The 22,105-nt window shown below is 43.9% G+C and overlaps 1 protein-coding gene across 1 annotated transcript in view; it reads left to right on the forward strand.

The window, feature by feature from the left end:
- The window catches only part of LOC130256962 (multiple epidermal growth factor-like domains protein 6), a 191,591-nt gene extending 170,286 nt beyond the window's left edge, over positions 1 to 21,305 (forward strand). The window contains exons 26-36 of the mRNA XM_056499137.1: positions 776 to 904; positions 2,258 to 2,386; positions 3,463 to 3,594; positions 8,417 to 8,545; positions 9,400 to 9,525; positions 9,944 to 10,072; positions 12,212 to 12,340; positions 12,634 to 12,762; positions 13,443 to 13,568; positions 16,057 to 16,185; positions 16,585 to 21,305. Coding sequence (XP_056355112.1) covers positions 776 to 904; positions 2,258 to 2,386; positions 3,463 to 3,594; positions 8,417 to 8,545; positions 9,400 to 9,525; positions 9,944 to 10,072; positions 12,212 to 12,340; positions 12,634 to 12,762; positions 13,443 to 13,568; positions 16,057 to 16,185; positions 16,585 to 16,664 — 1,367 coding nt within the window. The 3' untranslated portion in view covers positions 16,665 to 21,305. The remainder of the gene's footprint in view (positions 1 to 775; positions 905 to 2,257; positions 2,387 to 3,462; positions 3,595 to 8,416; positions 8,546 to 9,399; positions 9,526 to 9,943; positions 10,073 to 12,211; positions 12,341 to 12,633; positions 12,763 to 13,442; positions 13,569 to 16,056; positions 16,186 to 16,584) is intronic.
- Positions 21,306 to 22,105: the final 800 nt, after the last annotated feature.

Consider the following 22,105-nt stretch of genomic DNA (forward strand, 5'->3'; position numbering starts at 1 on the left):
GCAGGACTCTGCCCAGCCATGCCCTTGTCCAAATAATTTTGTCTCCTCCTACCTCTGCTCCCTGCTAAGAAAATTAAGGTATTGCTCTGCTGTACACACACAAGGAAGAACATATGAAAGGGATGGAGTTTTAAGGAGAATTTGCCAGTTCAGCCACCTGCTGCTGAGTCTCTGTGGGTCATTGAGGGGAGCTCAGCAAGCTGGACTGTGATGGTTCAGATAGTTCAGATCTGGCACATGACCCAAATTTGACACAGCTGTTTGGCATGATTAGAGCCACCTGAATCCCTGAAATACGGATTAAATCTCATACACAGGTGATTTAAACATGCTTTCAGCTCAGCCACTGAGGTGCTGTGCTTTTAGCAAGCCACAAGCAGCTTTCTGAGGTGTCTTGAGGTGCTGACGACTCAAAGCCTCAGCCACTGGTGTGACCTGTCAAACCTTCTCAGTGCCCACCTCCCTTTCTCTTTGGTCACTTCACAGGGACCTGGGAGGCTCTGGGCACAGCTGCCAGTGCCAGCTGTCCCCTTGTGCACAGTTGTGTCAAAGCAAACAGCATCACCTTCTCCATGGACTCCATCTGGACTTGCACTCCAGGCTGTGACTCAATCCTTGCAAAGTTTCCTGTGCACTCTCATTAGCAGCCAGCATTAAATACTTCTAATATTTATAACATCTTCACTCTTTTCTGACCACGCATTCTGTGAGCAGCAGCCAGTGAGGCTGCTCCCGGGGCAGCAGGTAGAACGTGGCTCTCTCTGCTTGCCCCCAGCCTGCCCGCCGGGATTTTTCGGCACGCGCTGCGAGGAGCGGTGTGACTGCGCCCACGGCTGGTCCTGCCACCCCCGGACTGGAGCGTGTCACTGCCAGAGCGGGTGGCGAGGGCGGCACTGCGACAAACGTGAGTGAGGGCGGGCAGCGAGCCTTGGGCTGGGCATTCCCCCCAAACCCTGAGCCCTGGGCCTTGGGCCGGGCAATCCCCCAAACCCTGAGCCCTGGGCCTTGGGCTGGGCAATCCCCCCAAACCCTGAGCCCTGGGCCTTGGGCTGGGCAATCCCCCCAAACCCTGAGCCCTGGGCCTTGGGCTGGGCAATCCCCCCAAACCCTGAGCCCTGGGCCTTGGGCTGGGCAATCCCCCAAACCCTGAGCCCTGGGCCTTGGACTGCATGTTCCCCCCAAACCCTGAGCCCTGGGCCTTGGGCTGGACATTCCCCCCAAACCCTGAGCCCTGGGCCTTGGGCTGGGCATTCCCCCCAAACCCTGAGCCCTGGCCTTGGGCTGGGCAATCCCCCCAAACCCTGAGCCCTGGGCCTTGGGCTGGGCAATCCCCCCAAACCCTGAGCCCTGGGCCTTGGGCTGGGCAATCCCCCCAAACCCCGAGCCCTGGGCCTTGGGCCGGGCAATCCCCCCAAACCCCGAGCCCTGGGCCTTGGACTGCATGTTCCCCCCAAACCCCCAGCCTCGGGCCTTGGGTTGAGCATTCCCCCCAAACCCCAAGTGTAATGCATGGCCCACTAGACTAGCTCCTGTTTAAGGCCTTTATTGGAGATCAGCTTTGGGTGGGGAACCCGAAGGGTTGCACACACCACTGCTGTTCCTGCTAGACTACACATAGTAGGAGGAAAACAGCTTTGCCAAACAGCAGAGCTGGGGCTGCCATCCTTACAAAAATCCCTAGGAAGAAACTTGCTGGCTCTTGGTCTAGGGGTGTCAATCTGACCAAGCACTGTTGAAGTCATGTCAAGAAGTCAAAAAAGGCTCTGGTTGGTGATTCCATCTTCTCCACTGTTTTCCCCATGTGGGAGTACCATTTTTTAGTCTTAGATGTTATACTGGCTCATTGTTTTAGGAGCTTTTATCACTGAATGGAATCCCATGAGTTTTTGCTGTCATGCACCATTTTGGAGGGGGCAGTGAAGGTGGGCATGGATCCAAGAGCAGATACTGGGACAGGGGAAAGGACAAACAGCAGCATTAATGATTTACAAAGACATAGAACATTAACAACAAATACTCAACACAAACATCAATTATACTCAACTGGGTAGACACACATCAACACAAACATCAACAACAACTGGGTAGACACCTTGTAGGGAAGAGCTTGCAGCTGGGAATTTTATTCCCCACACCGAGCCCTGGGGATATATTCAAGGCCTCATTCCACAAGGTCGGGCTGGGGTGTGGGTCAGGGATGGAGGTGTGGATTGTGGCTTGTCCCTGCTGTGGCCTGACGGGGTTGCTGTCCCTGCAGCCTGCCTGCCGGGCCGCTACGGCGCGGGCTGTGCCCGGCGCTGCCGCTGTCCCCCGGGAAGGCCCTGCCACCACCTGACGGGCGCCTGCGGATGTCCCCCGGGATTCACCGGCCTCGGCTGTGACAAGAGTGAGTTTGTGACCACGGCACAAATGCTTCCCTTGTTAATTAACTAACACGTTGATTTCTTGAATCAAAGCGTGGTGATGTGAGGCCCAAAGAGAGAGGAGACAACCTGACAAGAGGGAAGATGGCCAAGGGCTGCTTGTCCCTCGCCCCAGTGGTTTGGCCAGCTCTGAGCTCTGTGCCAGCACTGTTGGGCTGCTGGGGTTTGCCCTCTCTGTTTGCAGCTGTTGGACAGCCATGGGCTGAACTGGACCCAAAGAAGCTGAGGATGTGCCAGCGGAGCCCAGCCACAGCCAGTGCTGTGCTGTCAGTAAAGCAGCAGCTCAGCTTTTGTTGTCCCTTTGCAAAGCTTTCTATTCCTGCTCTCAGAGCTCATGGAAAGGACATTTTCTGGCTTTTATTAGCATGCAGTTTGGTCCCCAGAGGTGTCTTTAGAAGCAGGCTCCTGCTCTGTCCCCAGCTGCAACACCCTGATTTTGTTCCTCCCTACAAAACTTTGCCTAAGCCCTGTTTTAGCCAAAGGAGAACCAGCAATAAATAAGAATTGAAAGGACTGACATCGGTGTCTCATATCCTCCACCAGAGGACTCTAAACGCTGACCCACAACTAGGGCAGCTTAATGGAAATGAGATGTAGGAATTAAATGTGGAAGGTCCAAAACCTGTAGGCAATGTGGCTGTCAGCAGGCAGAATGAAACCTGTGGAGATGTTGATGTTGCAGCAGCTTTGCAAGTTTAAACTTTCTGCAAAAGGTAGAATGTCTTTATCCACATGCCTGGTCCCTTGGGAATTATACTGTTATTTTAGTCAATTTTATCTGACATTTCCCTATGATTTTTTTTTCTAGTGACAAGAAAATTGTATCTGGCCCTTGACAGTTGGGCACAAATTGACTGAACAAAACAAAATCAAGCAGTCAAGTAACCCCCAAGTAAATGTAATAAATCCGACATCCCGCAGGAGAGCGTCATTCTGTAGGCAGGGATTTTATTTAATAAATCTCAGCCCGCTCTTTGTTTGAGGGCTATATTTACCAAGACAAATTTAATTTATTGGTTTGCATTTCTTCTTCCCAAAGCTTGTCCACCGGGCACGTATGGGCAGGACTGTCACGGAGTGTGCCAGTGCTCTGCTGAGAATCAGGAATGTCACCCTGTTACCGGCCACTGCTCCTGCAGCCCGGGCTACCACGGGGCCCACTGCCACCTCCGTGAGTATTCTGGGGGGTTGCTGCTTTTCTGACAGAGGGCTGAGTCTTGCAGGAGCATCTGCTGGTGCTTTGGGTTCATCTGCGTCAGTACAGTGGTGACTGAGAGAAGTAGAGGTTAATTATATTATAAAAATTATAGTATCACAAGTTATAGTATAGGAAGCAAGCATAGGGTGGGTTAATTTACACTAAAAAAAGTAGTTGTATTATAGCAAGGAATTAATTTTTTAAAATATTTTCTAAAAAAAAATCATTAATAATGTTAGTTCATAAATGTAACTAATTCAATCCTTCAAATTAATTTTTAAAACCACCAGATTTAGCAGCTAAATTCTTTCCAATCTCATGACATGCTAAAGAATGTAAAGATTATTCTCTGCATTGCATCTCTCAGCTACACCTGGATATTGTGCAGCTCTCTCTTTTCTAAATACCAAGTCCAAAATACTTCCCGAAATCTCTGCGTGCTCAAGTAAGGACAAATGGTTATGAGAAAACAACAAGCTGAAATTGGCAATAAATCCAAGTGATTCATAAAGTCCTTTCAGTTGCAGAACCTTCTGAGGAACAATCAAATTAAACCAACTGTTACTCTGGATTGAAAAATAGTGACTAGTGTAGAGGACAAAATGCCAACTGGCCCAATGCTCCATCATAAAAAATATTCCCAGATCCACATGGCTCATGCCGGTATTTCAGGACATCTGTAAAGTTGTTTCTGGTGGAATGTGGCAACTGATAAGAAACATACACCAAAGCAGCCAATAAAGGAGACAGTTAATTACCTTTTTATTTACAACTTTAATTTTGGTTTTACTCCACAGCATGCAATAGTCTCATTTAGGGGACAAAAAAAGACAAAAAAAAAAAAAAGAAAAAAAGCTGTTGTCTATCTTGCTCAGTTTTTCTCTCTTTGGGGAGTGCTAATTTGCCTTTCTTGGGAATCCAGCACAGCCCTGTTTGGCTTAGTTGTTTTTTGGGGTGACAATACAAAAGCCAGCTGTGACATGTGCAGCTCCAGTAAGGGTTAAACCACTGTTTTATTCCTTGAGCAGAAATAGGAGAAAGATTCATTTTAGAGATGGGCCTTTGTATTGCCATCACGTCATCAAAAGTTATTCTTTAAAATATAAATTATAAATAAAATACAAAGAATTGATTCTGTCCTCATTTGTGCATCAATTTTTGCTGTAAGTGAAATCGAAATCTGGCCTTCAGCACTGGGGCTGGAGCCATCTGGATCCATTATACATTAGATTATAATAAATGTTATAGTAGAGCAGTAGTGGAGATCAACTATTTAACAGGATCATTTTAAAAGACTTAATCATGGGCAGCCTATTACCTTTATGTAGCAATTTCTCAGTAGTCATTACCTGTGTGTAAAGCAGTAAATCTCTCATTACAGTAAATGTCCTCAAACTTACTTAGATACTTCAGATATTATTTCAGAATTTTAAAATTCAAAGCATTAACAATTACACTGAAGTTCTGATAGAAAAGATATAAAAAGATTCATTGCAAAATAAATCTATGTTTTGCTGCATTCAGGGGGGATTGTGTAGCTGGGGTTAAAGAGTATGAGATTTGAGATTTCGTGGTGTTTTGTACTCGGAAATTCCAAAAATATACAACAAATTCTTAAACACGGGTTTGTTAGAGAAATAATGAAATGATGGAAGTTTATTGGAGAAATAATGAAATGATGGAAGTTCACAGAAAAATACTCATCTATGTTGGTGTTGTTCCTGTTGTCCCCCTGTGCCACTCGTAGACAGACACTAAAAATGGAAGGAAAGCAGCTGATTGTGAGTTATTTTAAGTTTAGGTCAGTGGAGTGAGAGATTCTGGGCCTGATTCTGCAGAGACTGACTGAGAAGCAAGGATGGTTTGCGTGACTTTGGTGGGAACACTCCAAGTTCCTGCTGTCCTCAGTGCAGGGAAAGCTGGGGCTGCTCCGGGTGAAGAAGCTCTCCATAGAATATTAAAACCAGCACAGGGAGCCGCTCCCAAACGGGCTCTGGTCCAGTCAACATGTGGTTGGATGCTGCTGGAAACAGTTTTTGGCAACTGCTGCTGTATTTATAGTACAGTGAAATAAAAGGTTCAAGAAAGTATCTATAAAAGGTGTAATTGGCTGGGAAGTCAAATTTCCAGGAGCCAAGAGCAACGGGGCTTTCATGTTCTCAAATTTTGGAGTGAGGAGCTGAAAAAGTCTCTTGGCAGGGTCCAGAGGAAGCAGACAAACTAGCAGGAAGGTTCCCATCAGTTGTCCATAGCTTGGTGGATGGGCAGATCTACTTGTTAAAAGCAGTAAAAAGCAGTAAGTGGTGGTGAAATGATTTTTAAAAAATAAAGCACAGTATGTTTCTGTGACATTGACTGGGCTGGGCAGAGCCAGAAGGATCTCACCAGCTTCACTTTCGAGCTGTAGGTGACAGGATGTGTCAGAAGGGATTATTTGACAGTGCCATTTAATAGCATTGGTCAGAAAAGCCTCAGTGTGTGCAATTGCTATGGAAAGATTTAGGAGCTCTTGGTCATGACAAACCCACTCAAAGCAGAAGGGAAAATCAGGAAATGAGGTGGAAATCTGGCTGCCACTCTTTTGTTCGCAGAAAAAAACCCTAAGTCAGAAGCACAGGAAACAGTTAAATTAGAAAATGTCTTTATGAGATAACTGGTGGTGCAAGAATAACACCAGCCCTCTTTGCAAAGGCAGAGCCTACTGAAATGGTGGGACATGGTGCAAATTGCCCTCGATATCTGCATCAAAATTCTTCTGCAAAGTACTAACAGATGAGGTGGCCTTGTTATTGAGCATGTGCACGTTGCAGCAGCTGAACATGCCCTATGTGTGCTGCTCCTTCTTGAGCCAAAACACAGGAAATTCTGCAAGGACAAAGAATTTTGTAAGGAGGGAATTACTGCATCCCGTTCAGTAATGGAGCAACTACTGCTAGCCTGGAGCTAAGAAATAGCTCTGAAAGCTATGCAGCATCTTTGGGACTCTGGGAGACAGAATTTAAAAAAAAAAAAAGGGAGAAAATTCAAATAATGACCAAAAGGAAAAGAAGGAGGAAAAGGGAAACTCACATACATTACTTAAATCATTGAATCTGGATGAGTCCTTAACTTCAAGTCTTGGTGGGAATGAAGGGGGTGTTGCAGGGCTCACTCCTTGATGCCAGGGCTTGCACATGAAACAGATTTTGCTTCCTGGCAGATGGAAGCACTGATGACAGAGCATTTATTGAGAAGAATCTGTATTTGAGAATGGCTGGGGAGAATATCTGCATGTTATAAAAGCGTGTATCTGCTCAGTCCTGATGATCTGCTATCCTGGTTTGAGCAGAAGCCAACGTTCAGTTTTATTTTAAAAGGCACCCCTTCCCCATAAGCTCTCCCTCACTGTTGAATAGCTCAGAAAAGCCAGAGATTTCTCCAGCCACTCAGGCCACGTTTTCATGCCTTTAGGAAAGACAAAATACATGAAGTTATTTATGCACAGATTGCAAGGGATCTGTTGCTTGGAGACGTGAGCAAATATATTTTCAACCAGGTTTTTAAAGTAGCCACAGACTTTCTTTCTGCCAGGGAAGAGAAGGAAGGGGTGAGCAAAGAAATGACATTTAGAGGTAGTAGCAGAAGTGGAACTGTTGGATGGTGATCACGCTGCTCAAGCACCAGCTACTCCTTCTCCCAGTACAGGGGAAATTAGGATAACCTGCATCTCCAGAGTTCAGAGTGGCACACTGGAGGTTCATTGGTGCCCATGCCCAGCAGCTCTGCACAGCTCTTCCCCCCAGTTCTAACCTCCATCTCTCTAAAGATCATCCCAAAGATGTAAACTAAGCATGGCAAATGCATTTTCATCTTCCTGATCTTTTATTTGATTCTCCTTGAACATTAGCTGTCCAAAAAGAAACCAGAAATCCTGACTACCACCTGGGAAACCTCTCCGTAGGCAGTTTGTTGCCATGTAATGATCCTTGTGCTTCTTAAAAAATACAGCTGCTTTTTCTTCATTTCTTCCACAGAGGATATTCTGGCTTTGCATTTAAATAATGATCCTCCTGTATCTATCTTCTGAGAAGGTGTCTTCTGAAATTCTGTGTTGCTGTCATGTGCACATTTTCATGGTCTTCCATCCACAGGGTTGGAAGGGAACTTAAAACCCATTTCCAGCCCCTTCCACTATCCCAGGTTGCTCCCAGCCATGTCCAGCCTGGCCTTGGGCACTTCCAGGGATGGGAAATCCGGAGCCTCTCAGGGCAGCCACTAACAATGCCAGCTCCAGTTTGCAGAGAAGGAGTAGATTACAGAGAAAATAAACTTTCTCCAACTTACAGATCTTTAAAACCATAAAACAGCTTCTAAAGAGGCTCACAGCTTCTCACTGACTTGGGCAAACCATGTGGCTGCTGCCCAAAGGAAGAGGGAGAATGACCCTATCTCTCCTTCTGTGTAGGAGGGAAAATGTTCATTTGGAGCAGAAATCCCAAGAGGAAAACCTCTGTGGAACAGGGTTTGCTTTTCTTGCTACTGTCACATGGGGGGAATGGGAGAGCACAGAGCCAGGAGCAGCAGCACTCAGTCCAGCTCTCCAGGATTTGACATTGCAATCAGTGCTGTCCCAAAGGCACATTGTCCACAGCAGCCATCTGCTCCTCAATGCCTACTACTGGCCCTCTGGAAGTGAGTAACATTAGAAAATGACAATAAAACCTTGATTGAAAGCCACAAAATGCTTAAGACATGAAATGCAACAGGCCTAGTAGCAACCTAACCTAATTGCTGGGTATTTTTTCTTTTGAAACAGAGTGTCCAAAAGGTACTTACGGTTCAAGCTGCCAAAATCCCTGTACATGCATGAACGGAGGCCACTGTGACCCTGTGTCAGGAACGTGTGATTGCGCTCCCGGATTCATCGGAGCCAACTGCAGCAAAAGTAAGCCAGCATTCATGTTCTGCTTCTGTCAAAACACAACAGAGAGCATCATTTGCATAAGAGCTTGTCAGAAGAAAAACAGACAGATCCCAGCTACCTCTTCCTTGAATTGTAAATCAGGATTCCAGCTTTGTAAAAAATCTCTTGCAAAATATTTTTCCTCGCTCCTGCATGCATAGAAGCAAGGACACTTACCCCAGGATTACAACCTGCTTGCCCAAATTTATTTCTAGAGCCAGCTCAGTATGAATTGCTCAAGTTCCTTCTTCCTATCCAAAATTTCAAGATTGAGAAATTATCTCAATATTTTGCTTCACACTATGGTGCCATTAGTTTCAATAAATGGGAGAAAGATCAAGTTTTGTCATGACAGGACTGGTAAAGACTGCATGGAAACCTTACTGTTCTCTGTTTCAGGGCTAAATGGTGTGGCTAAATTTCTGTGCTGCTTCCAAAGGTCTGGTCTCTGTGAAGTTCTCTTCAGCTTATTCACAGAGAGGCAATGTTTGAATATTTGGTTGGACATAGATTTGCTCTTTGGTGTTGGACAGCATCAACATTAAGGAAGGAAAAATGTTTTAAGCTGGAATGATGAGCAGCTGATATTTGAATTGTACACTCACTCTTCTGATAGGAAAGACAGGAGATATTCCATGTGAATTCATGGATTATATTTATAATCACAAGTAGTCTCAGAAGGTAAAGCAGTCGTGTCTTTGGGTGGGTTTTGACTTCATCTTTGATGCTTTGAAGTGCTTTAGGTGGAATAAAAACAAAGCCAGCTCTTCCCCTAAGATTGTGTCTATGTTAAAAATGAAAACTGCTGGTTTTAACAAATCCTGTGTTCCCTTCAGCTTGCCCTGAGGGCCGGTATGGGAAGGACTGTGCCCAGTTGTGTGCCTGTGGCAAAGGCCAGTGTGACCCACGGACTGGCGAGTGCACCTGTGCCCCCGGCCACACAGGACCTGCCTGTCAGCAAGGTAACAAAGCAGGACCCAGGTCACCTTGCCAGAGGGTGACACACTTCAAACACCCAGCAAACAAACTCAGTGCCAAACATTGTTCATAGCCACGTTCCCCTTTGCTGATAAGGCTGCAGTTTGGGGTGTTCAGCCTCTGTCCCTCCACGCTCCATCACCCAGGCTAATCCTGCCCACACCTCCCTGCCACCCTCGTGCCAGGGCACTGGGTTCTGCAGGAAGCTGAAGGGATATGTCAGGACAGAGTGTTTGGGTGAAACTAATAATACTCATGGAGTAGTGTCCCACCACCCTAGGGAGACCCAATCACTTGGGATGCACGTGGGGAGCATGTGTTTGTATTTATCCCCTGTCACCTTCATCCTTTTCTTGGGGTGCTAATTTTTGGGTTTTTTCAAACTTTGTTAATTCTCTGTAGTGTGTCCCCAGGGACAATATGGCCCCAACTGCCAGCTGACCTGTGCCTGTCAGAACGGTGGCATCTGTGACCACGTGGATGGCAACTGCACCTGCGGGCTCGGCTGGACAGGAAGATCCTGTGAGAAAGGTGACTTCCTGCTTTGGTGGCAGTGCATTTGTACGCTCAAGCTGGGGTTTGCAGTGTCCCCACACACCCACAGACAAGGACAAACAGTTTCAGAACTGCCCCTAGAGCTTCAGGTCTATTTTCAAAGCTTTCTCCTGAGTCCCGCTCATGAATTCCCTTATTTCTTCTTCACTCCATTATTTCTCTTCCTGTCCAACTTTTGTGTTCTTTTGTTCCTAGGAAAGTTGGGTTTTGTCTTCTTCCATGAGATCCTCAGAAGCCTCCTCACTAGTTATGTTCTTCTCTTTCACTTGACTCTGGACTGGAGTTGAACTTCCCATGCATTGACTTCCCAGATGTTCTGACAACATCTCTCCAAAGCAATTGAGATTATTCTGCTATCTCACCCTTACTTCTCCATGACAGCTGTCCCTTGTGCAAAGCACACTAACAGAATAAGCTCTTATCCTACTCCAGGATCTCTCCTGTCAGCCCAGTCTTCCCACAGCTGTCCTGTTCATCTCCCAAAACCCATTCTGCATTTCTGTTCCTATTTTTCTCTGTAGGTAAGAGATATCTGAATAGTTATGACTTTAATGTTTAGGAAACCACAAGTTTACTGGTATGAAATATAAGTAAATAGTTCTGAGTACATATTCAAGACAAATGTCATCATTAAATCATAACTGCCATGGTTCAAGCTCCCCAACACCCTCCCAGCCTCTCAATTACAGCACCTCTGTCCCTGACACCTGTAGAATATTCACCTCAAACTCCATATATATCTATACCAGGGACTGGTTGTTACAGGGGAGTGTCCCTATATAAAAGTGTCATATAGAAATGACACTTTTTAGCAGCTTTCTGAGCTGCAGTTGTTCCACTCTGCATCTGAGGAGACCCAGAGCCCCACTGTGCATCTGTGTGCAGAGGAGGAGCAGGGAGGGAAGGAAAGATGCAGCTACTCACAGTGTGAACCCTGTGAGGATGCAGTGGGCAGTGAATGCTCTCTGTGCACAGGCTCTAAAACACTTGCAGTGTCTTAGTCACCAATATATGGGTGACCTAGAAAAGGCCACTGGTGTTCAACTCCATTTGTCTGTTCTGGAGAGCTCTGTAGTCACCCACAGGCTGTGCTGGAACTGCCAAGTCTCAGCAGGGTGGTGCAGGTGTCCCCATGGAGTAGCGGATTGTGGGTGTATCTCACAAATAAAACATCTCTGGAGTGGAGCACTGGGGGCAGACAGGCACACATTGTATAAGGAACTGTGTGTTGTATCATTGAGAGAACTTCACTATTTGTCTTTTGACAGAGGAAGTGAAATTATTGGAAAATTGAGTCTTGATCTCCACAGCAGTGTGGGTTTGAGTGTGTTGTGACTGGAAATCAAAGACAGCTAATCAGGCATCCTTTTAATAGAGATTAGATATGAAGTTCCTGGAAGATCCTGTCTGGCATTTGCTGAGTTCTCAATCTGATTATTTGGACGGCCACGCTCGTTTAAGTTCGTCTGCCCAGATTCAAATTATCCCAGCAGTGGGAAGTTAACTTATTCAGAGATGATGCTGAGGTTAATTATATTGGCATAGTCCCTTCTGCATGACTTGGCTTTCAGTAATTTGAGACATGTTTAGTTTTGTAAAAGCAGATAGCTCATTATACATGGACAGACTGTTGCTATGTGTGAAAAAGATCCTCCTGGTTTTATTAGGAATTCAAATAGTGTGATCTCCAATGATAACACAGAGGAGGAAAAGCTTCATGTTTTCTTTCACACTTTTTAAGTGCCTAAAAGAAAATATTGCTGTAGATAAAGAAAAAAAAAAGAGAAAATCTAATTTTTGTCGTTCAATACAAGGCTTTACAACACATGGTGCTTGTTCAGCATCGAGTCTGTGAATAGACATATCAAAAAAGGCAGATTGTTAAAACTATGAGGAAATTGCTGTTCAAACACCTATATGACATAAAATATTTCTCACCAAATATGTAAATGCATCATCATTGTGCAGAAATCCTGTGTCTTTATAACAAATATTTTTGAGTCTGCAAGTCATTCTCTGGGCAATGCAATCTATCACATACAAGCTTTTCTGGGTGAGGGCAGTGATTGATGATTTGATTGTTTGTCTGTTTTTCTGTCCATGTCCTGCCAGCAGAATGTCTCCCAGGAAAGTATGGGGCTGGCTGCTCCCTGGACTGCCCATGCCAGCACAATGGCACCTGTGACAGGTTCACAGGCTGCTGCAGGTGCCCCGAGGGTTTCTACGGCCACTCCTGTGAGCACAGTAAGTGGAGGCACTCAGGGTAATTGTCACGGCTTTGGGGCTTCAGAGTAGTCAAGAAACACCTTGCTGGTTCAGTTAAAATTTTGGGGATGTCCCAGATCATCCAGCTCCTTCCAGATCTTGCATGTCTCTGATGCTGTGTGGTACAAGTTTAACAGCCCACGGCATTATTAGAGTTAAGGATATTTTTTTTTTTTTTTTTTTTTTTTTTTTTGGGCTGTCACAGAGAATACAGAGGATTTTAATGGTATGTATGATCTTCTCCATGAACCTTCTAAATTTTAATTTTTCAGGGTGCCCCCTTGGATTTTATGGGCTGGGCTGTCTTCAGGCCTGTGCCTGTAAAAATGGAGCGACCTGTGATGCAGTGACTGGACAGTGCCTTTGTCCTTTGGGTTATCATGGTGTCCACTGTGAAAAAGGTACTGGTACACCTCTGATGGGAAAGAAAAAAGAAAAAGGGGAAAAAGGGAAAAAAAACCAAAAAAAAGCAGAACTCAAGAAACCTCATATAATTACTGAAATATTTGTTGGGAGCCACTTCTTCCTTATTTTGAGCTTAATGAATATCCTGAAACACTGAATTTGGGGCAGATTTCCTGTTATACAGCTGGGTGTTCCCATTCCCTTATAAATTAACTAATCTGGTTCCAATTAATACGGTGAAAGTCCTGGTCTCCATGATGTCTTGCAGCAATGAGTTCCACATGCCATTTATTAAAAATAAGTCCCTTTTACTGATTCTAAATTTGCTTCTAAAACTCTAAATAAGATTATTAAATAGGTGCATGTCAGACCTGTTGAGTGTTATGGAGAGGTTTTCTAGAGAGTTCTAATTAAAAATAAAAATAAGTGCCAGCTACATTTCTGAGACAGATTTACAGATACCTTTGAGAAGTTAGATTAGACAACCCCAACAGAAGGAGAGCTTATATAAATATTGTGCCCATTCCACTATGTTTGATTCTTCATTAAGCTTGGCATTTACACTGACTTCAGCAGAGAGTTTATGAGCTTTCCTCTGAGACAATCTGGGAAAATTCTGGTTTTAATGTACATCTTGCCACTCAAATGTGCCTCTAAAGGGTTCTGTTGCTGTCAGGCTGTGACAGGGGCTGGTTTGGTGAGAGGTGCCAGCATCAGTGTGACTGTGGAGAGGCTCCTTGTGATCCAGAGACTGGGAAGTGCCTTTGCCCACCTGGGAAGACTGGAGACAAGTGTGACATTGGTAAGGACAATATTTTTAAGGGCTGGACTGTGTATAGTTAAACCACTCTGACCTGTTGGTTTCAGAATAACTGTAAAAGGGCATTTGCTGGTGTACAAGAGTACATTGTTTGTAGAAAATTGCTCTTTGGGGTTATCAACACCTTTATCAGCAGGCTTGTACCTCTTGATTTAATCTATATTTGAATTGATATACTGATAGGAAAACTCTTCATGGGTCAGCTGTAAAATGTCATTTGCCTTGAATTTTGGAGAACACAGGCTGGGGAAAGAACAGATCAAGAAGTTTTGCAAATGTAATAAGGGAGACTCCAGAGTGTGCGGCTGGCCACCAGGGGCTCCAATTGCTGTGAGTTTTGTCACTCTGACATTTGTGACACTTTTCAGACCAATGCAAAAGTATGTCCAGCTCTGGAGTTGCTTCTGGAAGCAGGATGGAATCCCCACAGATGAGGGTAGTGGAGCTGCCTCAGCTGTGCTTGGCCCTGGCCTCCAGCAGCAGCCCAGGAGCTTTTAACCCAAACCTAATTCCCTCCTCTGCAGCACTTGGGAGCAGAATTCTTCTGTAACAAGGATATAAAAATAGGTGAGAAATTTTTTCTGTAGGGAAAACCAGCCCCACTGCTGTACCCTGATGGGGCTGGATGCAGAGAGAGTCAGAAGTGACAGATTTCTGAGCCAGTCTCTGGTCACAGCTGTGGCTCTGATCAGAGTTCAGGGCCAGGTTGGATGGGGCTTGGAGCAATCTGGCCTGGTGAAAAGTGTCCCATGCCCATGGCTGGAACCAGATGAGTTTAGAGGTCCCTTCTAACCCAGGCTATTCTACGATTCTGTGATTGTGATGGAGCAGTTTTAGGGTAAGCACTGGAGTAAAAGGAATTGCAGTGGTTTATCTGAGTGTCAGAAAACATTTGTGATCCCAAGACAAAAGGAGTGAACATCCATGTGCTACTGTGGAGCTTCACCAGGAACCAAAATCCTTCTGAGTCCTTAGAAAAGAGGGAGAAAATTATTTCTCCTTTTGTTCTAGAATGGGACAGAAATAGATGTAAGCAGACTGTTATTAATACAAATTGCTGTGGTCTTAAGCACTAGTGCAGCTTGCAAAACTAATTTGATTCCCTCTGTGCAGTGTCCTGTGGTCAGGAAATGAAGCTCCCAGTCTGCAGCACTGTTCCAGTGGAAACAAGAGCCACCCTCAGTGCCCACACAGCACTGGGCCCATGGGCCTTTCCAGTCAAATTTTAGCAGAAGTGGAACGCAAGGGGGAAGCTCAGCACCAAAAATGGGAATCGAGGTTTTCCTCCTTGCAAACTCTGCGAGTCATTTTTATTTTTCTTAGATCAGCTAGGGTAGCCCCCATCCATGAAAAGCTGTTATGGGGTAGGTTTTATTTGCATTTTTATTTTCAATTAGGCTCAGTTCATCTGTGATATAACTGTGAGCAGCTGTGACTGTGCAGCAGCCATAAAGATAAAAGGCCTGATTTTAATTTGAACTCTGGTAAAGCACCCATTAAACAGGCAAAATGTTAATTAAAAAAAAAAAAAAAAAAAGACATAGAGAATATAACAGACTTTTATGGGCGTTCTTTTTCTGTAGTAAATTAACATTGCAGACTTTCAAACAGATGTCTTAAATACACATTGTTATTAACATGAAAATGTGGTATTACATAAATTAAAATCAGGTCCAGAGGTGTTTGGGGAGACCTTTTCTCATAACATTTCCTAATTGAAAAGGCCAAGCTCGGAGAGCATGGGGCGAGTTCTCCCATGTGCTGGGGCTGCAGCTGATGCAGGGCTCAGCAGGACTATATTTACCTGAGGGTGCTCATGGGAGAAGGCAAATTCCCTGGTTACAGGGTTTTTCAGTGAGGTGAGGGAGAGAGGGCCATTGTTTGCTCTGTGTTTCACACCCTGCCTTGTGACCCTGCTGCTCACTTTCCGTTCCTGCCTGTCCTCTGATGCATAAAAAATTGCAGTGAGGATTTACCAGCCTAAGTATGAAATGTGTTTGCATCTGGATGTGAGATTTTTTTTTTTTTTTGTGAGTTTAGTTTGCCAGGAGGCAGCAGAACTGTGCAATCAGAGTGAGACATGAGTATCTATAAAATGGATTGATTCTCATTCTGTGAGGGAAGGCTCTTGGCCAGCACACACTGACAGGAGAGACAAGGGCAGGAGATAGTGTGGATCCAGGATACTGACAGCAACTTTCCTGAGCAGATCCCAAGATGTTCTCTGTTGGGCTGTCAACCCCTGTTTTTACACCAGTAATGATTTCCAGTCTGGGAGCCTCTTCAGGACAGCTGGGCTGCAGCTTGGGCAGAGCATGCGGCAGACAAAACTTGATGACTGCCGCGCTTTCCCAAATGTCGTGTTGTCATGTGAACAGCTGTAGGTGTCTAAGCAGCTTCCTGATCCCACAGAGGGGAGAGACTACCAGGAGTGTCCCAAACCCCCTGCCAACCCCTCCTGTCCTTGCAGGGTGCAGACCAGGCAGGTACGGCCCCGGCTGCTCGCTGCGGTGCCAGTGCGCCGGCAGATCCCGCTGCAACCCCCGCAACGGGAGCTGCGCCTGCCCGAGCTCCTGGATGGGGCCAACCTGCACACAAGGTAACCAGCCCGGGGCTGGGGGCTGCAGCCCTTCCTGCTGGGGTAAAACACGTGTGGCCCGTGCTGGTGGTCGGTTTGGATGGGAGTGTCAATCCACTGGGATGTTTCAATAATTTTTCTTAATGAAATAGAGTACAGAGGCAAAGTTTCTTCTCACTTATAGTCTAATCATAACTCCTTCTTTAGTTTAGGAAAAACTTTGGGAACCTTCTGATTTGGAGGTGTTTTACAGTTTTGCCTGCTCTCTGCCTCTGTGAGGAGGCCACTCTAACTCCCTCCTCTACCTTCTTTTCAAGGCTACCATTTATTGAATTATTTAAGTGTAAATTGTATAATCTATATAATATTTCAGTATTAGGTTATATAGACCTGAAACCGTGTTTCTACTTAATTCTCTAGGTGGCCCTCCAAAGCTTCCTTTTTATGAAGAACAAGCTCAAGAAAGAGGGAGTATTTTTCCAAGAGCTCTACAACAGTAACATTTGGACTAATAAATGAACTGTTTTATATGCACAGACGGTATTTGAATTTGGATATGAAAACAGTTATTCAATTCAGCTTGAATTGTACTGAAGTATTCACACTTCTTATGGAAGACTACAGAGGCCATTTAGTAGCTGGATCCTTTTAAAAAGTTGAATCTGTTTCATGTGCTTATTCCTAGCCTCTTGTCCCTCCATTAATCTACTCTGGACATTCTTTCTGATATTAATATAACTCATTGCTTGGAAGCCTGGACATGTTTTTAATCAGACCAGCTCCAAAGCGTATCAGGATAAGCAGCATGTAACGCATCACCATGGAATGAGCCATGCTCCGTATCAGGAACTTTCTAAACCCACTCGACAACCAGCACCAAGTCTGAAATAATCCACAGATTATTTCTCTACAGGTTCACTGCAAAATCACATTGCACAGAAACTAGAGGGATTCACCAAGTTAATTCCTCTTTGAATAACATTGTGTGTTCTAGAGAAGCACGCTGTTGAATTTTGAACTTGCAGCTGAAGAAGAATCCGCCAAGATCCGACAAGAGTCCTCAATACTTTGTTAATTTATTTAAGAGCATCTTCTGCATTTCTGGTGTGGTTTGACTGCTTGGAAGGTCTCTGTCTGAGTCTGTCTTCCAGAGAACATGGTGTTATCTGCCAGACTTGCCTGGCATTCTGTGTTCTCACATCTTACCAGACGAATTTCTCAGTGGGTTGTCAAGCCAAACTGTGCAGCACTCTCATCAAACAGTGTCTGCTAATGCAGAAAATGTTTCATCTTGAGTGGACAAAGCAGATAGTAAGCAAGGAAGGATGCTTAAAGATAATATCTTTGGGGTTTGTGCTTTTATTGAGCAATTTTTTTTAATCAAGTCATCTCACAACAGTCAACAGCTGCTGGTGGCCACCTCTTAGAACAGAGACATTTTGGTGCTATTTTGTCTGTTTAGACAGGTTTTCCTTTGATATAGAACTACATCATTATAAAGAAATTTACATTCTGTATTTTAATATTCTGAGTTAATCTGAGACTAAAACATTTCAGAGTGCCTCTTTGTACCTCTCTTTATGTTAGGAGTTACAAAATCTATGTAGTAACCACTTGATCCTGACTGTATCAAAAGTGCATTTAAGGGGCATCAGGACTGTGGTAGACATGGAATATGGGCAGTTCCAGCTCTTGTGCTGACATGCCACTCACCACCAGAACAAATTGCAGCTCTGCAAGAGCAGGTTTTTGTTTTGCAAGGGACAAAATGGCAATAATTGATGGTAACTTGGGATTTTTGAAGAGGTTTGTTGTTGTGGTAAGTGATGAGTTGGTGAAGCAGGATCCATGAGGTTGGATGGGAAGGTGAGGTTACAATTTTCCCCTGTGGTTCACCCCAGAGCTTAAACACATCTGCAGTCAATGACTGTCCAGGCCAAAGCAAGGGGCACTTGCTTCCCTGGGAGTTTATTTCTAAGTGTGATCTATGGGAGGCAACACAGTTTTAGGAGGTGTTGTCCAAGCTTCATGGAAGTCTTATTGTTGTTATTCATTACTTTTTTAGGTATTGAAAGAAAAGGTATTTGTGAATGTGTCAAAGTTAATTAACTAACTGTGCTTTCAGCCAGAAAATCACTGGAGCTGATGCTGATCCCTTTTAATTTCTTTTGTAGAGCTCAATGAATGTCACTGAGAAGTTCATTCAATGTAAATGAGGCAAAATTATGGTCCCAGAAGCAAGTGACTCTCAGCAAGGCAGTGACATTTTAAATGTTCTTTTGGAGGTGTGATGGCCTGGGTCTGATCTGACAATTATGTGAATTTGGGGCAATTTCACTGAACAGGAACCTGTAAGGTAAATCTCCTGTGAGACAATGAGATATAATTTTAGCAGCTGCTGGAGAAGAACAATTCAAGTTGAGCAGTTGACATATTTTGATCTTAACTTTGCATTTACTGCAGAGCCAAACTACAGCAGCGTTGCAAGTGTCACACTGTACTCAAGATTGTTTGTAGAATCATCGAGGGAGTAAAGCTGTAGAAAACCTCTGAATGACTGAGCTTCTTTTTAAAGCCTGGTCAACTTCAGAGTCAAATGGGTCAGAGGTTCATCATTCAAGTCAAATTTCAGAGATTCATCCCACCTAGTTTTGACTATCTCCAAGGATGGAGATCCCACCACCTCTTTGAACCTGTCCTAGTGGAGATTTCATTTTCTCTCTATTTTTTTCCTGGTTTCTAATCAGAATTTCTTGAGTTTCATCTTTGGTCCATGGTTTCTCATCCTTTCAGTGTAGATCTCTGAGGAGCCTTTGGCTCCCTCTCCTCCACAGCCCCCATGGGGTAGTTGGCCACAGCCTTGGTCTTCTCTTCTGAAGACACCCCATTACCTCAGTGACCCTCCACTGGCCACATTCCAGTACCTAAGACTTTCCAGTTCATTCCAGCTGCCCAGAGACTGCTGTGGTTACTCAGCAGCTCGTGCATAAAACCCTTTACACTGCTGTCAGACAGCAGAATGTATCAAATGTACTGTTTTTCTCTTATTTTCGTAGCTTGATGTGTGATTTGAGCAGCTAATCAAAATGGAAACTTTTCTCAAGCCATATTATTTACACCTGTGTATACTTGTTTACATTTTCCACAGTACCTTGATAATAGAAATGTAAATATGTAGCATAAGGAAATAAAAGATTTTGTATTAAGTGTTTTTAAAGGATGTCACAATTTTAGGTACATGATGGAACACATATTTCAAGTGACTGATATTTCAAGTGACTGATACTGAGTCTGTGCCAATGAATTAAGAGGCCCAAGTAGATCTGCCTTGGGAAATATTTCAGCAGACTTTTTTTTAAATCAAAAAATGCCAATTCATACAAACCACTCCCTATGCAATAGACTTTTTAAATTCAAAGTGCTTCTTGGCTGCTTTATGTTACTACCTTGGGAAAAGAAGTTCACTTCAGTGCTATCAAATCGAGAATTCTGATTTGTGGCTCTGCATCGCTTCTTGTTCCAATACAAAGTACAGTCATATACAGGTAAAAATCAGAATTAAAGATTTCAAAAACGTTAAAAGAGGAATTTTGATTGGGGTAGTTGGAGTGTCTTATCTTGGTTGTTATTTTTTTCATAAGGCATTAAAAATGTTTACAGGGTTTTGTTTTCTATAAGAGCCACACTTTACATTATTAGCTGTTAATTAAGGAAGTTTACATGCTTCTGATATTATTGTTCTGATTCTGCTCTTTACTACAGTTTAACATATTTACCTAATTCCTTGCCTACAAAGTAGTCTTTATTAGACAAGATGGAATTTTTAATGGAAAACTGACTAAATCAGCTTTTCCAGAGATTAATTTTGTGGCAAGTGAGTGTAGTTGCTACTAAATTAACACAACTCTGCTTATTTTCTTCATCAGATTCCAGTGAAAGAGTGTAAGGCTGATACAGCCCTGACCACAGCACTGGGGCTTGCTGAAAATGAAAGTGAAAAATGCAGTGAAAATGGGGTTTGTAGTTAAATTGATGTCCATCTTCCTGTTGGTGGAGGTGTTTGCTGGCTCCCCATTTCCCAGGGGGCTGAAGTTAATTACAGTTCCTTGAAGAAAGCGCTCTGTGTATTCTTCTGTAACACACTTGCACATGCAGATAACTCCTTGCAGAAAGACACTGGAATTATTTCAGCCATGCAGTTCCTGTGCCAAATCCCCCTCTCTTACCTTGTGTGCTCCAGATAAGTTCAGTTGGAGTGGGGAGTTGAGTGTAACTCAGTGGGCCCAGCAGAACTTGCTCGCTGCGAATTCATGAAACCAGAACAACATGTTTTAAGTTAGACCTCACTAACACTATTCTCATAGGAAAACAATCAGAATTTTAAAAATTCCCCGCTTCCCCTGCCAAAAATTATTATTCTACTTTTATCCTTTTTATGTTGAAGAACCATAGCTATTAAAGTTTGCCCAGATTCCTTGCCAACCATATTATTTTGATTGGCTGCAGGTTTCTGTTTGTGTAAGTAATAACCAGCATAGTGTCAGGAGTTGCCAACGGGACAAACATGGAAATAATGCCTTCATGTCCTTCCCAGAAGAGGCAAAGACACATTTGGGAGCCATGGTGGCTTCATTGTGCAGATCAAACAGTGTTAGAATTTAGCTTCTTATCAGAGCAAAGTAAAGCTTAGGAGCAATCTTTGAGAGTGCTGGTGGACCAAGAAACCTCCTTCTTCCCATCCTTGTGTTAATATTTTTATATTTAGGCTAGAAACCTTCTCAGTCCCCAGTTTTAGGAGGAATTTTCCTTCAGGTTGACCAGTGACTGAGCAGCTCCGTGCATGGGCTGCAACTGTGCCCAGTAATACTTTTGCAAGGTCACAGCTTTAAATTCTGACACTGTGTAAAGCAATTTCCAGCAGTAAACACCAAATCTCAGCCTTGTAGAACATAAGTTGTTCGTTCTGTTCTTTTTATTGCTTTTAATAAGCACTTGCATAGCAATATTGTGTCTCTGTGAATTTGTAACCCCTCTTCAAGGAATGTGTGGCATGTATCTCAGATTTGTACTGTACTTTCTGTTGTAGATGTGTTGTAGTGAAAGGATGCTTTTGTTATATATAAACATGTCATTAAAACTTGGTTTGTTTTTCCTTTATTGCTAGTCTTGAAGCAACAGGCTTACATTGTTCATGAGACTTTATTCTGCTGAACTAATTCACATTCAGAGCAGACAGGCTGAAATCACACCTGCTTTTACTAGTTTGGATGGAATAAATAATGGCCTGTGCCCAAATGGGTTTGTATACGATCCCTGACCAGGGCAACCTGGCCAGTGACTGAGCCTGACAAATAGAGCTTTCTGGCACTCAGACTCCAGAGTATTAGAAATATTCAAAACACAGCATAAATCTTGCTGGAAGAGGATGGTTATGAAGTGTAACAATTTAGGAAGACTTGGGCACGGAGCACTTTGAAGGCATTTGAAACCACACACCTGCAGCCTCCCATCAGCCTGCTTGGGCACTTCCCAGAGCCCAGTTCTGCCAACAAATTGCCTGGTTCACCTTCAGGGTATTGTCTTCTCACATTGGCAGGAGCTGAAGGAGCACGTGTGCCTGCTTAGTGCCAAATAATGCAGTAGGAGTGTGCTGGTTAATTGGAAGTAGCAGGCTAAATTGAATTCAAAATGTGTAACAAAGGGGGAACAGTAGATCAAGCTGTCAGAGAAAAAGTGGACAGCTCTGGCTTGCTGCTTTCTGGGAGAGCAGGTTTGGATTCCTTTTGAAATTTCAGGGCAAACGTTTTGAATTGAGCTCTGTAATACTGCAGGGTTCTGTCTTGCGTGATTTACTTCACTCTTCCTGCAGTTTTCAACAAGGAACAGAATAATTAAGTTCATTTGGTTTGTCATCTTTTTGACATATGTTCTAAAAATAATT

This window comes from Oenanthe melanoleuca, chromosome 9 (assembly GCF_029582105.1).
Source record: "Oenanthe melanoleuca isolate GR-GAL-2019-014 chromosome 9, OMel1.0, whole genome shotgun sequence".
Classification (NCBI taxonomy): domain Eukaryota; kingdom Metazoa; phylum Chordata; class Aves; order Passeriformes; family Muscicapidae; genus Oenanthe; species Oenanthe melanoleuca.